This window comes from Lipotes vexillifer, unplaced genomic scaffold (genome assembly GCF_000442215.2).
Source record: "Lipotes vexillifer unplaced genomic scaffold, Lipotes_vexillifer_v1.1 scaffold397, whole genome shotgun sequence".
Lineage (NCBI taxonomy): Eukaryota > Metazoa > Chordata > Mammalia > Artiodactyla > Lipotidae > Lipotes > Lipotes vexillifer.
In genome coordinates, this window is record NW_006772681.1 from 2,966,847 (window position 1) to 2,983,757 (window position 16,911).

At 40.7% G+C, this 16,911-nt stretch overlaps 1 protein-coding gene across 1 annotated transcript in view; it reads right to left on the reverse strand.

The window, feature by feature from the left end:
- Window positions 1-16,911, reverse strand: part of PHF20 (PHD finger protein 20) — a 138,312-nt gene that overhangs the window by 68,492 nt on the left and 52,909 nt on the right. The window contains exons 6-10 of the mRNA XM_007447754.1: window positions 12,961-13,040; window positions 8,499-8,886; window positions 3,880-3,993; window positions 2,807-2,995; window positions 1,745-1,924 (exon numbers count right to left, since the gene is read on the reverse strand). Coding sequence (XP_007447816.1) covers window positions 1,745-1,924; window positions 2,807-2,995; window positions 3,880-3,993; window positions 8,499-8,886; window positions 12,961-13,040 — 951 coding nt within the window. The remainder of the gene's footprint in view (window positions 1-1,744; window positions 1,925-2,806; window positions 2,996-3,879; window positions 3,994-8,498; window positions 8,887-12,960; window positions 13,041-16,911) is intronic.

The window sequence follows — 16,911 nt, forward strand, 5'->3', positions numbered from 1 at the left end:
TACCCCTCAAAAAAAAAAAAAAAAAAAAAAAAAAAAAAAATACGTAATTGTTTAGAGCAAAAATTATAATACTAAATTGTGGACTTTCCAGCACATATAGATACAATTCATGTCATAACTAGAGCATAAAAAGGGGGTGTTAATGGATTATACAACATTTTACATAAGGTGGTTCAATATTAACTCTAAACCATGAAAAGGATATATATATATCATAATGCCTAGAGTAACCTCTAAAACAAATGCTAACAAGTAGAGCTAAAAGCTAATAGATGAATTAAAATGGGATTTTAAAAAATTCAGTTGACCTGAAAAAACAAGAAAGAAGTAAAAGAACAAAACACGGGATAAACAGAAAACAAAAAGCGAGATGGCAGACCTAAAAGCAACCATATCAATAATTTCATTTAATGTAACTAAACATTGCAGTTAAAATCCAAACCCAACTATCTATCTATAAAAGACACACTTTGAACTTAAAAGACATAGTTATATTGAAAGAAAAGTGATAGAAATAGATATACCATGCATACAAAAAACAAAAGAAAGCTGGAGTACCTTTTTTGAAAGCTGGAGTAATATCAGACAAAGTACACTTCAAGTAAAAGACAATCACCAAAGCCAGAGTTATACTTCACATTACAAAGGGGACAGTTCAGGAGTTCCCTGGTGGCCTAGTGGTTAGGATTCCAGACTTTCACTGCCACAGCCCAGGTTCAATCCCTGGTCGGGAACATCCCGCATGCTGTGCGGCACAGCCAAAAACAAACAAAAACAAAAAAGATTGAAATCCTGCAGAGTATGTTCTTTGACTATAATGGAATTACATTATAAATCATAACAATAAGGTATCTATAAAATACTTCCCTGGTGGCATAGTGGTTAAGAATCCGCCTGCCAATGCAGGGGACGTGGGTTTGAGCCCGGGTCCAGGAAGATCCCACATGCCGTGGAACCACTAAGCCCATGCACCACAACTATGGAGCCTGAGTTCTAGACCACGCAAGCCACAGCTACTGAAGCCCACGCGCCTAGAGCCCGTGCTCCGCAACAAGAGAAGCCACTGCAATGAGAAGCCTGCGCACAGCAACGAAGAGTAGCCCCCGCTCGCCGAAACTTGAGAAAGCCTGTGCGCAGCAACGAAGACACGATGCAACCAAACATGAATCAATTTAAAAAAACAAACAAACAAACCAATACTCTTGGAAATGAAACAACACACTTCTAAGTAACCCATAGTCAACAAATAAATCATAAATATTTTGAATTGAATGAAAATGAAAATACAACATACCAAAATTCGTAGGATGTAGCTGAAGCAGTGCTTAGTGGGAAATTTTATAACTTTAAATACTCATATTGGAAAAGAAGAAAAATCTAAAATTAATGACCTATGTTTCTAGAAACATTTAAAGGAAGAAAACAATAAAGATCAAAACAGAAATCAATGACATTAAAAAAAAACAAATAGAGAAAACTGAAGTAAAATGTTGGTTCTTTGAAATTATCAACAAAAATTGATAAATCCCTAGCTATACTAATCAAGAAAAGAGAGGAAAGCCAAATTGGCAATATCAGAAATGACAAGTATATAGCATTTTTAAAATGTATATAGCATTAAAATAAGAAAATATTATTAATAAAAGGTAAAAAAAAATCATTAGGAAAATCCATTTTTTTTAGTTCACAATCAAAGGAGAAGCAAAAGTATAAGAAGAGGATTATGTTAACTCTAAATATGAACCTGCCACCGTAGAAATCTCTTGTAACTCAGCAAGGGGAGAAGCCGGTTCCGTTTTCATAGTGTTTTCGCCCATTGACTTGCAGTTCAACTCCAAGCCTGCAGGCCCCAATCCATCCCCAATGGAGTGGCAAGTTAGTGCAGATGAGACCTGGCCAGCTTCCAAAGGAGATTTCAACTGACCTAGAAGAAAACGAGAAAGATTGGGGAACATATACACGTACATAATCTGAGAACCAAAAGTCCCACAAAAGGCTGATAAAGGGGCTTCCCTGGCGGCACAGTGGTTAAGAATCCACCTGCCAATGCAGGGGACACAGGTTCGAGCCCTGGTCCAGGAAGATCCCACATGCCATGGAACCACTAAGCCCATGGGCCACAACTACTGAGCTTGCGCTCTTAGAGCCCGTAAGCCACAACTACTGAAGCCCGTGCTCCTAGAACCTGTGCTCTGCAACGAGAAGCCACCGCAATGAGAAGCCTGCGTACCGCAATGAAGAGTAGCCCCCACTCGCCACAACTAGAGAAAGCCCAAGGGCAGCAATGAAAACCCAACGCAGCCAAAACTAAATAAATTAATCAATAAATTTAAAACAAAAAAGAAACTGATAAAGCCAGGGTCTTTTTAGAGGAAACCATTCATTTCATGGTATACAAGAATACATTCACAGGTTCCAGCACACATAGCCAGGGCTGTGAGCATATCAAAGACGAAGGCTAATAAGAAGCTAAAGTGAAGGGAGGATCTGCTGGAAATATTATCAAAAAGGCAGAGGGACTGGAGTGAGATGGCATCAGAAAGACAGAGACAGGAACAGGGCTCTTCAAGCACTGCACCAACCCAACATTCAGACACATATAAGCAAAACCAATCAAAAATGCAAACAGAAGTTTGTCTATTAAATCTTCAGCGAAGAATATAAGAAACACTGCAGCCAATTCAATAACTTGATTTCAAGACCATCTAAAACTTGTATAAGGCAGTACACAATGATTGATTTAGACTGATTCTCATTAGACAGGGAGCATGTTGGCAAGACCATTCCAGAACAGACTCTGACTCACCTTCTTCAGACTCCTTGGTACCAGATGATGTGTTTTGCAAAGGATCAGTAGTAACCGTATCAACCAAATCTGATACAACCAAGTCAGGATCTAGGATCTCGTGGGTCCCATTAGTGGACAGCCTGGAGGACCGTCTCCTTGATAAGTCTTTGTCAGTGTTTTCCGAGTAGTTTTTTGACTTTTCCTGGGCTATAAACCATTAAGAGAGTTGTAGTCAAGAGACCTGAAGAAATAATTCTGCTACTACAGATTTCTGGACTGGCTGCCTCTATAAGGGCTTCAACCAGAGACTTCTAGAATATTAGATCGATGATGAAAGGAAATACCCTATCCTGGTTTATAGTTTTAAGTACAGGTACAGTCCTTCTGCCAGGATATAATTTTCCTAATTTAAGGATTTATGATCTGAAAATATGGGGCTTTCCAACATAGAAGTCTACATACTAACTTCCCAAGTCAGTAAGGTTTACAGAGCCTTAGAGCCATCACAAATCCTTTCTGGAGCCAACAGGGTACTTTTAAAAAAATCAATAAATAGTATTTTTTTAATGAAAGTGTAGTTGTTTTACAATGTTGTGATACTTTCAGGTGTACAGCAAAGTGACAGTTTCAGGTATGTACATATATATATATGTACATATGTATGTGTGTACATATATATATATATATATATATTCTTTTTCAGATTCTTTTCCACTATAGGTTATTATAAGATATTGAATATAATTCCCTGTACTATACAGTAAAATCAGTAAATAGTATTTTTGAAGTTTCACTCAACATATGAAATCCATCCCTTCCTAAGCCATTAAATTTCCAGTGGAATTCATATCAGATGGAGTTTATGGGTACAGAGACAACACTACTGACCCCAACATTAACACAGCTTGTGCTCTGAGATTTATTTTTCCTCTAGCAGAACTCCTCTGATCCAACCACATCCCACTCACACTAGCCCCTGTGCTCAAGGACAAGCATCAGCACCTATAAGGAATAGGGGACAAGATGGACACAGGGGAATTAACCCAATGGATGTCAAGTTCTAGCCACACATACACAAACTGAAGACTCACATGAATTTTTGTCAAGCCGAGGACGTTTTAATGGAACTTCACTTCCTTTTGATATCTTCCGTCTTCTCAATTCCAATGTTATTGGTTGCAAAGTTTGAGAGTTTGAATCCACAGCTACAATGTATATAAAACCACACAAAAATAGGTATGTAGTTTCTTAGTGACCAATCCTCATATTATATGTAAATAAAACATATATATAAACATCCACACACATCCTTGCATGATAAACAGGCCCTCAAAGGGAATTCTTACTAAAGTCAAAAGGGAAAAAAAAAGTGAAATGGGTGAGAAATTACTTCCTTTAAGGAGACGCAGACACCCTGCAGACTGACCTCCTGAATCTTTTTGGTTTCTCCTATGACCCAGCTCTATTCATATATTTATCTCCTGAAACCCTCTCTTTAAATACCCCAACGTGACTGCTTTAAAATATGAGGGTACAAAGGCAACAGAAAAGTCATTTTTATCACAATCAAATCTTATCAAAATTTGGTTTATACAATACTCAGGAAATCTACCAGGCAGGCTAATTCTTAAAATGTGTACCCTAGGACTATGGCTTGATTATTACTTTCAACCTCTACCTGCTAAATTGGTTAGCTTGGCATTGGTCCTAATTTTGAAGGACCAAAAAGAATGTCAACATTTACAACCTCTTAAAAACAATTCCAGAAAATTCTCAGGAGACTATGCTATTTGATAGTCAGTGCCAGGCAAGGCTGCTTAACAGTGGAAAATCCAGCCCTGACATAATTTGGCAGTGCAGAAGCTAAACCCTTAGATAGTACTCACTCTTTTTTTTTTTAAGTTTATTTATTTATTTATTTATTTTTGGCTGCGTTGAGTCTTCTTTGCTATGCACGGGCTTTCTCTAGTTACAGCCAGCGGGGGCTACTCTTCATTGCAGTGCGCAGGCTTCTCATTACAGTGGCTTCTCTTGTTGCGGAGCAGGGGCTCAAGGCGCAGGGGCTTCAGTAGTTGTGGTGCATGGGCTCAGTAGTTGTGGCTCGCGGGCTCTACAGCACAGGCTCAGTAGTTGTGGTGCACGGGCTTAGTTGCTCCACGGCATGTAGGATCTTCCCAGACCAGGGATCGAACCCACGTCCCCTGCATTGGCAGGCTGATTCTTAACCACTGCACCACCAGGGAAGTCCCTCACTCTGTATTTTTAAACCTAACACTTAAGAAGTTCTCCCCCACGAGGAAAGGTGAGAATCCAAAAGGCAGGCAAAAGAAAAAAAGAAAAGAAAAGAAATAGTGAGGGACTTATCTGGTGGCACAGTGGTTAAGAATCAGCCTGCCAATGCAGGGGACATGGGTTCGAGCCCTGGTCCAGGAAGATCCCACATGCTGCAGAGCAACTAAGCCCGTGCGCCACAACTACTGAACCTGCGCTCTAGAGCCCGTGAGCCACAACTATTGAGCCTGTGTGCCACAACTACTGAAGTCCACACACCTAGAGCCCGTGCTCTGCAACAAGAGAAGCCACCACAATGAGAAGCCCACACACAGCAGTGAAGAGTAGCCCCTGCTCGCTGCAACTAGAGGAAGACTGTGCGCAGCAACGAAGACCCAATGCAGCCAAAAATAAATAAATTAATTAATTTTTTAAAAAGAAAAGAAAAGAAATTGGGAAGCTTGAGGCAAAGGTAGGGCTGGGGGTCTGATGAGGGTTGAAATGAGAGAAAGAAGCAGCCAGGAGAAAGAAGAGGGAGGAAGAGAAGGAAATGGGAGGGGAAGTGGGAAGGGAGAGAAAAGACTCATCTAAGACCAGCAGCTTCAGATCTGCAATGTCAAATGGCCAAAGGAGACAAGGCTGAGCTCTGAGGACGCAAACCTGATGAGAGTGCTGAACTCTTTGGCTCTTCCTGTGTTCAATCTTCTCAATGTGCCAACATTATTTTGTTCCAAGGGTGGGAACTTGGAGACCACACACATTCCAAATTAAACACAAACAACCTTCCCCAAACAGCTCAGATCCTGTTCCAATAAGGTCTGTACAATCTAGAGAGCTCAAGACTCTACCGTGTCAATGAACTTATTTCAAGCAATTTTTAAAGGGGATTTGAACTATATATTAGATACTGGCAAACCTTCTTCATTTTGATACCACATACAAACTGGGGCTGACCATACAGAACTTCAGTGTTTCCCACACTCTTATTACAGTAAGAATTATCTGGGAAGGTTGTGAACAGTTAGCATTCCCAGATCCTGCCTCAGAAAATTCTGACTGGAGAGGAATGCCTCAGGCAAGTGTTAACAGTAAGCTTGGAAAACTCCAGTTCTCTATTAAACTGATCCTATCTGGTGTGAAATCCTACACTTAATAAAAAGGCCTGCTTATTATATCCCACATCTTAACATGGTACACTGCCCAGAGGTTTAAAACCTCCGGACTTTCTCAATTAGGGTTCCTCATTTGAAAATAGAACACAAAGGTTATTTTCTCAATTCTCCCAAGAGTGGTTTATCATTCTACTAACATTCTCAATTTGCAGAAGTCAATTCATTAGAGGTCACAGATGCCTTGGGCATTAGAGCTTAATTCTCTCTTGGAACCCTACGGAGAAAGCCAATGAAGCCAGTGCTGTCCAATAGAAATATGAGGGCCATAAATAGAAGCCACATAGGTAATTTTCAATTTTTAGTTGTCACTTTAAGAAGTTAAAAAAAGTGAAATTAATTTTAAGAATATATTTTATTTAACCCAATACATCCAAAACATCATTCCAACATGTAGTCAATAATTTTAATTTACTGAGATATCTTACATTCCTGGGTGTTTCTTTTTCTTTTTTTTTTTTTGTACTATTTGAAAACCAGTGTGGTTTTTTTGTTTTGTTTTGGCCACGCTGCATGGCTAGCAGGATCTTAATTCCCCGACCAGGCATTGAACCCGGGCCCTCTCTCGGTGCTAAAAGCACAGAGTCCTAACCACTGGACCACCAGGGAATTCCCTCCCTTGTGTATTTTACAAGTTACAGCCCATCTCAATTCAGAGTAGCCACATTTCAAGTGCTCAGTAACCACAGGTGGCTAGCAGCTACCATATCGGACAGCACAGGTCTAGGCCCTAGTTAGGCGTAGGGACAATTCCAGCATGCTCAGATCTTGAGAGTGAAACCCACTTATAACCACTGAAGGGGGAACTGCCTTATTTCATCTAGGAAGAAATCAATCTATTGTCTTACTTCATACCTTAAAATTAGAAGATGTAAGAAGGCTGTCTACTGGGAACAAGTACTAATACATTTATTTGACGTAAATAAAGGTAGAGCTTCTGCCACAGAAATTAAGTCTGGTGTAGCTGTCTGGATTGATATAGGACGGGCTTTGCATTCTGCATCATAAGGGAACAACAAATGAGCTAACTCTGTAGTTCCACAGTTTTGATGAAAATATATTTTGTCACATTTTATATTTTAAATTTAACCTTTGGCAGCTATTCAATCTTGTAAGAAAAAAACAGGTATCACTTTTTTTTTTTTTGGCCTTGCCACACGTCGTGTGGGATCTTAGTTCCGCGACCGGGGATCGGACCAGAGCCCCCCGCAGTGGAAGCGTGGAGTCTTAACTGCTGAACGCCAGGCAAGTCCCCAGGTATCACTTTAAAACTAGGGGATTCGGGCTTCCCTGGTGGTGCAGTGGTTGAGAGTCCCCCTGCCGATGCAGGGCACACAGGTTCGTGCCCCAGTCCGGGAGGATCCCGCATGCTGCGGAGCGGCTGGGCCCGTGAGCCATGGCCACTGCGCCTGCGCGACCGGAGCCTGTGCCCCGCAAAGGGTGAGCCACAACAGTGAGAGGCCCGCGTACCGCAAAAAAAAAAAAAAAAAAAACTAGGGGATTCAGTTTTTCAACATTTATGTAAAGAACATGTAAACAAGAATGTCTGAAGGCCACTGCCAGATAATTATAGGCAGTGTTCAGTCTAGAGATCCTGGGGGTTCTTCACGCCACTCAATCTAGAGGAGGAATGTTTGCCTTAGGAAAAAATTCAGGGTTTGTTTCTTACTTGGCTATTCTAGAAGAATTCTATATTTCAACTTTTTAAAACAATTGTGTATTCTTCCCTAAATCCTCTAGCCTTGACTCTACCAATTAGCCATCTCAGCTTTTTATTTGGATAGGGAAAATTTCCGATCCATAATCACTCTCCAGAGATCTCAATTTCAAATGTACCCATACGTTCCTAGGTCCAGTGTTCTTTCTTGTCGCCTCCTCCAGATGCCCACACCTATTTACTTCTCCTTTCCCATTTCATGTCACTCATGAAAACACTATTTCCTGATTCTACGTTCTAGTAAGCTTACTTAAAGTGAAATCATTTGAATTGGCAAAAGCAAATGGCCTTAGCTTATTAGGCTTTATCATATAAGCTGAAGTATCTAGTGAAGTTATCTGTCACCCCAGAAGCCCAGTCAAGGACATGTTTCTGAAACTTATGTTCACCTGGATATATGCCTCCCATAAAATTCAGCTCTATGGGCATGACTTGTTTTTAGATGACAGGATGATTCAAAGTCAGTCACAAAAAGGCTTGAAGTACAGAAGTCGTAAAGAACCACAAAGGACCACAGAAGAACACTCTGGCATTGCACACTTGGGAAACTCACCAGTAGGAGCTATGGAAGGGGGTCTGCCTCGCTTTCTTTTTGGCTCCCTCAAGTTTTCTTGTGGACTCTTCACAATGTCATTTTCAGGTTTCTTATCCACTTGAGCATCTCCAGAATACTCTCTGTCATTTTCTGAAATGTTCTCCTTATCTTCTTTCTCGTTCTTGGGAAGGCTCTTCTCTGACACCTTCCCCTTTTCAGAACAGATTAACTTTCCTTCTTTATCAGGCTGTTTGGGTCTCTTTTCTGTCTTTAAGGCTTTGTCCTCTTTGTCTTTCTTCACATTGGCTGTGGCTTTTCTCTGCTCTTTAAACTTCTCTCGTTTATCAGGAGATGATGAAAGACTTTTGTGTTCTGTTTCTTTAGGCCTAGCATTATCCACAATATTCTAAAATGAGCAAAATAGCGATGAAACACACTTTGTGATTACTTGCAAATATAAAATCAGACGGTTTTTTGTAAACTTATGAAGACAAAGAAATTAAAAGAGGACATGTATCAGGTCATGTAATGGAAAGCACCATTGAAAATATACACCCATAGTCTGAGGTTTGAAAAACAGTCCTAAGTTTAAAGAAAATAACAGCCATGTTCATTCCTTCTGAGACAATGCTATCTCCCCTTTTGATTAGTAAGTCACTAAAAAATAATTAAAGGGACAGACAACTACCCCAGGGACCTCTTCTGGGAAGCAATCTTTTTGACAGAGATACCTTCATGCCCCATCTGTCTCCTCCCAAGAACGACTACACTGACCCAGGGCCTTTCAGAGGCTGGCTCAGTTTGCCAGCAGATGCTGATGTCCTGTGTAGAGAAGAACCCAAACTGATAACTAGAGGCGAACCAGAAAGCTGTAAAGATTTTCCATCTCAAAAACAGGGTCTTTGCTTCCTCTACTGGGTAAAGGCTGTGCTCAGTCGAACAAGCCACCTACTGCGTTCCTGAGCTACTGAGTTTTTGCCCATTAGGAGAAAGTACTGCTTCTTGGTTAATTTCCTCCTAAATTACTTTTTCAAAATTCATTTAAAAAATCTTGTGTCCTAGTATACTGTCTCATAATAAAGCCAGCTCTAAAAGCTCTGGAGTTTCCAAAACTACAATTAAGTTCATTTGTGTAAGTATCTTTCTTCTAAGACCTCAAGAGAAGAGCAGAGACCACCACATCATGTTCATATTGGATCCCTAGCACCAAGCACACACTTGGCACACAGATTTTTGCCAGGAGCAGGAAGGACTGCCTAAATACAAAGTGAGTAAAAGTTTAATTTGTTCCAGAGGGAAAAGTAATAAACAAGAATCCCTGTGGTTAGGGCTTCCCTGGTGGCACAGTGGTTGAGAGTCCGCCTGCCGATGCAGGGGACACGGGTTCGAGCCCTGGTCTGGGAGGATCCCACATGCCGCGGAGCAGCTAGGCCCGTGAGCCACAGCTACTGAGCCTGCGCATCTGGAGCTTGTGCTCCGCAACAAGAGAGGCCGCGACAGTGAGAGGCCCGCGCACCGCGATGAAGAGTGGCCCCCACTTGCTGCAACTGGAGAAAGCCCTCGCACATAAACGAAGACCCAACACAGCCAAAAATAAATAAATTAATTAATTTAAAAAAAAAAAAAAAAGACAGAGCAAGAAGGAAGCGAGGGGCCTTAAAAAAAAAAAAAAAAGACAGAGCAAGAAGGAAGCGAGGGGCCTTAAAAAAAAAAAAAAAAGACAGAGCAAGAAGGAAGCGAGGGGCCTTAAAAAAAAAAAAAAAAGACAGAGCAAGAAGGAAGCGAGGGGCCTTAAAAAAAAAAAAAAAAGACAGAGCAAGAAGGAAGCGAGGGGCCTTAAAAAAAAAAAAAAAAGACAGAGCAAGAAGGAAGCGAGGGGCCTTAAAAAAAAAAAAAAAAGACAGAGCAAGAAGGAAGCGAGGGGCCTTAAAAAAAAAAAAAAAAGACAGAGCAAGAAGGAAGCGAGGGGCCTTAAAAAAAAAAAAAAAAGACAGAGCAAGAAGGAAGCGAGATGCCTTAAAAAAAAAAAAAAAAGAATCCCTGTGGTTAGAAACTAAAAGAAAATATTTTTTTCAAGTCTCCAAAATTTTCTGAAAGCAGCCAGGTTTGAGAACAAGCACTCCTCAGTAACTGCTGGCAGAAATATAAGTTGCAACCACCAGGAAGGGGGGTTGGCAATTTAGGTCAAAAGTCTTATGTTTATACTTTTGAACTAGAATGAATTCCTAGAAATGAAATCTGCTAACAAAATAATCAGACGTGTGTACCCAGATTTACAAATATCCTTAAATGACCATTAGAAAACTGGTTACACAAAGTAGGGTTATATATATATATTATAAATACTACTTAGCCATTAAAAGCTATATTCCCATACAGTACTTAGGAACTTGGGAAAATGTTATTTTGTTAAAAGAGCAAGTTACAGGGCTCCCCTGGTGGCACAGTGGTTGAGAGTTCGCCTGCCGATGCAGGGGACGCGGGTTTGTGCCCCGGTCCGGGAGGATCCCACATGCTGCAGAGCGGCTGGGCCCGTGAGCCATGGCCGCTGAGCCTGCGCGTCCGGAGCCTGTGCTCCGCAACGGGAGAGGCCACAACAGTGAGGCCCACACACCGCACAAAAAAAAAAAAGAGCAACTTATAGAACAGTAACATATGACTCAAATTTGGAAAAGAAAAATATATATACATAAGTATCTTTTTAAAAAAATACAGAAGGCTATACATTAAAATGTTAAGAGCAATTGCATCTAGATGATAGAATTATACAATTTTTACTTTCTTTGCGCTTTTCTGTACTTTCTAAATTTTCTACAGCAAACATATATTGTTTCTATAACTTCAAAAAAAGATAAATGTTCCTGAAATATAGATTATCAAACCACTTAGGGCAGTACAATCCTATTTAAAAAACAAAAAAACAATCTAATACTATATGAAAAAAGCTTTAAAAATTGTCTGACAGATATTTGTAAGAAATTTTGCTTTGTAAGTGGCCTAGCTGAGAAGTCATTTATCCAAACCACTATGTCCTCTTGGAAAAGAAAAACAAACAGGAGCCATGGGCCTGTGATTGACCATCTGCCAGGTCTGAGATGACATGAGACACTCAGAGGCAGCTGGGAATCGAGGACTGAATACTCACAAATCCACACAGGGTGAGGTGCCCATCCCCAAGCTAAGGCACCATGAGTACTATCAATTAGAGGAAACAGATGAACGTTTGTTATGTGGAGCCCTAGACTTCCACTTGTGTAGATTCTAGATACAATCTGACAGCTCTGGACATGTTCTTAATACAGTCCTCTATCTGTATTAACTCATTCCACAAACTTAACACAAAAATTGCCAAACTGAAGGCCAAAATAATGTTTTAGAGTGCTGTGTAGCTCCTTAGATGCCTGAGAAGCAAATGATCAAAGAGAAAACATCTTCAGGGCTAAAGCTTTATAATTTTGTCAATTTTCTGAAGAGGAAAACCAGAAAGGCAATAACACTTTTGAAATTATCTTTAACAACATCATGTATCATGATGCTTCGGAATTGCTAAATATGTGTTCAGAAGAATTTATTAGAAGGTTCCAGGATTACCAAATACTCTCAGATCAACAACCACCCAAAGAAGTAAATAACAATTAGTTACAATCAGAATCTTTCTCCTCAGCTATTTCATTAAGACATAAATATAAAAAAAAATCATGAAGAAAGTAGGCAACACTTCCAGATGGCCAGAATCTATCTGTGTGCACCACATTTCCAGTATCAAAACTCAGGACCCGGGGCTTCCCTGGTGGCGCAGTGGTTGAGAGTCCGCCTGCCGATGTAGGAAACACGGGTTCGCACCCCTGTCCGGGAAGATCCCACATGCCGCTGAGCCTGCGCGTCCGGAGCCTGTGCTCCGCAACGAGAGAGGCCACAACAGTGAGAGGCCCGCATACCTCAAAAACAAAAAAAACAAAAAACTCAGGACCCGTGCTTAGACAAGTACATGGATGGTGAAAGGGACAAAAGGAAACAAAATTTCAACCCAGGCACATCTAGCACAAGTGCTTGCCAAATCTACACCAAATGGTGGCTCCGTAACCACCAAGCCATGGTCCTGAGCTGAAGGACAAAGTCAGATGAGGAGAAAACATCTCCATCTCTTCAACCACTCAGCAAGTTCCCTGTGAGGGGAAACAGCTCTGTGGGCAGAGCACAGGAAGACAGAAAAAAGAATAACAACCAGGCGCTTTGGGAAAAAGACAGATAACAGGTAATGGTACTCAAGTACTGGCACTTCTGAAAAGAACTGGTATGAAAAGAAAAAGGCAGAGAGACAAATATTTACAATTTCTGAAAACTTGTGTATTGCTTTCTGGTGAAATCATGTCAGATGAAGGAAAGATTTTGTCATCATAAACAAATGTAACATCTTTGAGAAACAAAACTATAACATTAGCATTATTCATACCACAAAGCATAAAACCACATTTCTCACCTGATCTTTCGAAAAAGCTTTGACATGAATATGTTTGACAGTCTGAACTACTCCATCATAAAATTTCACAGTGTAAGTACCTAAAATTCAAAAAGATACGATTTTAACTTGCAGTTTCATGAAAGCAACAAAACTTTTCAAAGCATAAACACAAGGGAGCTCCAACCACAATAATAAACATATGGGAATTAAAAAGTTGTTCAAGAATCACATTCAATGTTACTTATGTCCAAGACAACAATAGTACACTTGCCTTTTCCTCTTTATCTTACAAATCTTTTTATCTATACAAATCAAAATCCATCCAAAAAAAACCTTTTTATGGTGCTTCACTAAATCTTAAAAACTTGCACTGACTTAGACCCAAGAACAAAGAGCAGTAAAACAATTAAGAATGTAAGGAAACACCAACAATGAACTATCAGAGAAATTAAGGGAACAATCCCGTTTATTGTTGCATCAAAAAGAATAAGATACCGAAGAATAAACCTACCTAAGGAGGTAAAAGACCTGTACTTGGAAAACTATAAGACACTGATGTAAGAAACTGAAGATGGAAAGATATACTGTGTTACAGTCTTGGTGGGAATGTAAACTGGTGCAGCCACTGTGGAAAAAACAGTATAGAGGTTTCTCAAAATACTAAAAATAGAATTACCACATGACCCAGCAATTCCACTCCTTGGTATATATCCGAAAAAAACAATAGCACTAATCCGAAAAGATACATGCACCCCAATGTTCACAGCATTATTTACAATTGCCAAGATATGGAAGCAATCTAAGTGTCCATCAACAGATGGATGGATAAAAGAGGTGGTATATATATATATATATATATATATACACACATATACATATACAATGGAATACTACTCAACCATGAAAAAGAATGAAATTTTGACATTTGCAGCAACATGGATGGACTTGGAGGGTATTATGCTAAGTGAAATAAATTAGACAAGACAAATACTATATGATCTCACGTGTGAATCTAAAAAATACAACAAAGTAGTGAATATAACAAAAAAGAAACAGATACAGAGAACAAACTAGTGGTTACCCATAGGGAGAAAGAAACAGAGGAGGGGCAAAATAGGGATAGGAGATTAAGAAGTACAAACTATTATGTATAAAATAAGCTACAAGGACATATTATTCAACACAGGGAATATAGCCAATATTTTATAAGAACTACAAATGGAGTGTAACCTTTAAAAATGTGAATCACTATATTTACACCTGTAACATATAATATTGTACATCAACTATACTTCAATTAAAAAAAATAGGATATAAGGAAAATGCAGATTTACTTATTGCTTGGTGAATTATTAACGTTTATCACTTAATCTTTATTTTCTGGGCTTAGAAGTAGTAATATCTTTTAAACTTTAAAAGAAATACGACCATCCGCTAAAGGTATTATGTTTTTAGAGGTCACATTACTCTCAAAATCCATATGAATTAGCTGCATATTACAATATTTCAAAATAGAGACTAGGCCAAAGCACTAAATGGTGACCGCTACATTGTTAGTTTTGTTCCTTTTTTTTTTTTTAAGTCCAACAAAAATCACTCTCTGCTAAAAAACTGAAACTGGAAATCCAAATAATCTTACCTCGCCAAATAACGCATCCAACTACAAAAGTTCTCATTAGCTGTACCCAAACCAACACTTACAACCTTTTGCATTTTAGAACCCACCCATGTCTCTCTCTCTCTCTCATTTTTTTTTCCTTTGGCTCCAGGGATTTATTAAAAAAAAAAAAAAAAAATCACAGTTAATCTTGTCAAGATTATCAATGAACCACTGGTAATCATGTAATGATTTACCACTAGTAAACATGGTCAGTTTTCAGGACCAATTTACTACCCAACATGGAAGAAAAAAAATAAATCCCAAGGGTTGGGAACAGAATAATGCAACGATGAAGTTAAGATCTTCTGGCTGGTTGCCTCCTTCTTATACATTCTCTCCCCACCCACCGGCCTGCTCCTCCAGCCCTGAATAAGGCCCTGCCCATGGCTAGCCACCTCTACTGAAACCCTGCCTCTTCAGTGTTCAAAGTCCAAGCAATCTGAGCCCAATTATTTTCCAAACCTTATTTTGAATTACCAGCATACAATACCCACCAACTCAAAGTGACTAGCTACTTGCCACCCACTGAAACTGTCTTGTGACATTTCCACCTCCACACGAAGTGTTTTCCTGCCTGGAATATGGCACTCATTGATCCTTAAGCACTCAGCTCAAAAGACCACAACAGCTCAGTAAAAGCTTCCTGACTTCCCTGCTACTGGAGAGTTCTCCCTCCTGTGAACTTCTCAGACTCATTTGGTACCTGACCTGCAGAGACTCACATTTAGGTGCCTTCATATAGAAGGCAGATCCCAAATCGAAGGCAGCCTCTTCAAGCCTAGAGACCACATCTGACAGTAGTTTCTCACACAGCGCCAGGCTCACTGTAACCAGTGTTTATCAAAGTGTAGTCCCCAGACCAGCAGCATCAACAACCCTGTGAAATTACTGGAAATGCAAATTATCAGCCCCACCCCCAATATACTGAATCAAAAACTCTGGGAGTGTGACACAGAAATGTGTTTTGGTAAAACCTTGAGGACTTCCCTGGTGGCACAGTGGTTAAGAACCTGTCTGCCAATACAGGCGACATGGGTTCCAGCCCTGGTCCGGGAAGATCCTACATGCCACAGAGCAGCTAAGCCCGTGAGCCACAACTACTCAGCCTGTGCTCTACAGCCTGTGAGCCACAACTACTGAAGCCCGCACACGTAGAGCCCGTGCTTTGCAACAAGAGAAGCCACAGCAATGAGAAGCCCGCACACCACAACGAAGCAAAGCCCCTGCTCGCCACAACAAGAAGAAAGCCTGTGCGCAGCACAGAAGACGCAACGCAGCCAAAAATTAAAAAAAGAAAAAAAACTCCATCTTGCGAGAACACCAGAATTACAACTACCTGCTCAACAATCATCGACAGGAAGACACTGGAACTCACCAAAAAAGATACCCCACATCCAAAGACAAAGGAGAAGCCACAATGAGACGGTAGGAGGGGCACAATCACAATAAAATCAAATCCCATAACTGCTGGGTGGGTGACTGACAAACTGGAGAACACTTATACCACAGAAGTCCACCCACTGGAGTGAAGGTTCAGAGCCCCATGTCAGGCTTCCCAACCTAGGGGTCTGGCAAAGGGAGGAGGAATTCCTAGAGAATCAGACTTTGAAGCCTAGTGGGAATTGATTGCAGGACTTTGACAGGACAGGGGGAGACAGAGACTCCACTCTTGGAGGGCACACACAAAGTAGTGTGCGCATCAAGACCCAGGAGGGAAGGAGCAATGACCCCATAGGAGACTGAACCAGACCTACCTGCTAGTGCTAAGGGGTCTCCTGCAGAGGTGGGGGGTGGCTCTGTCTCACCGTGAGGACTAGGATACTGGCAGCAGAAGTTCTGGGAAGTACCCCTTGGCATGAGCCCTCCCAGAGTCCACCATTAGCCCCACCAAAGAGCCCAGGTAGGCTCCAGTGTTGGGTCGCCTCAGGCCAAATAACCAACAGGGAGGGAACCCAGCCCCACCCATCAGCAGTCAAGCAGATTAAAGTTTTACTGAGCTCTGCCCACCAGAGCAACAGCCAGCTCTACCCATCACCAGTCCCTCCCATCAGGAAACTTGCACAAGCCTCTTAGATACCCTCATCCACCAGAGGGCAGACAGAAGAAGCACAACTACAATCCTGCAGCCTGTGTAATGAAAACCACATTCCCAGAAACATAGACAAGATGAAAAGACAGAGGCTATGTAGCAGATGAAGGAACAAGATGAAACCCCAGAAAAACAACTAAATGAAGTGGAGATAGGCAACCTTCCAGAAAAAGAATTCAGGGGCTTCCCTGGTGGCGCAGTGGTTGAGAGTCCGCCTGCC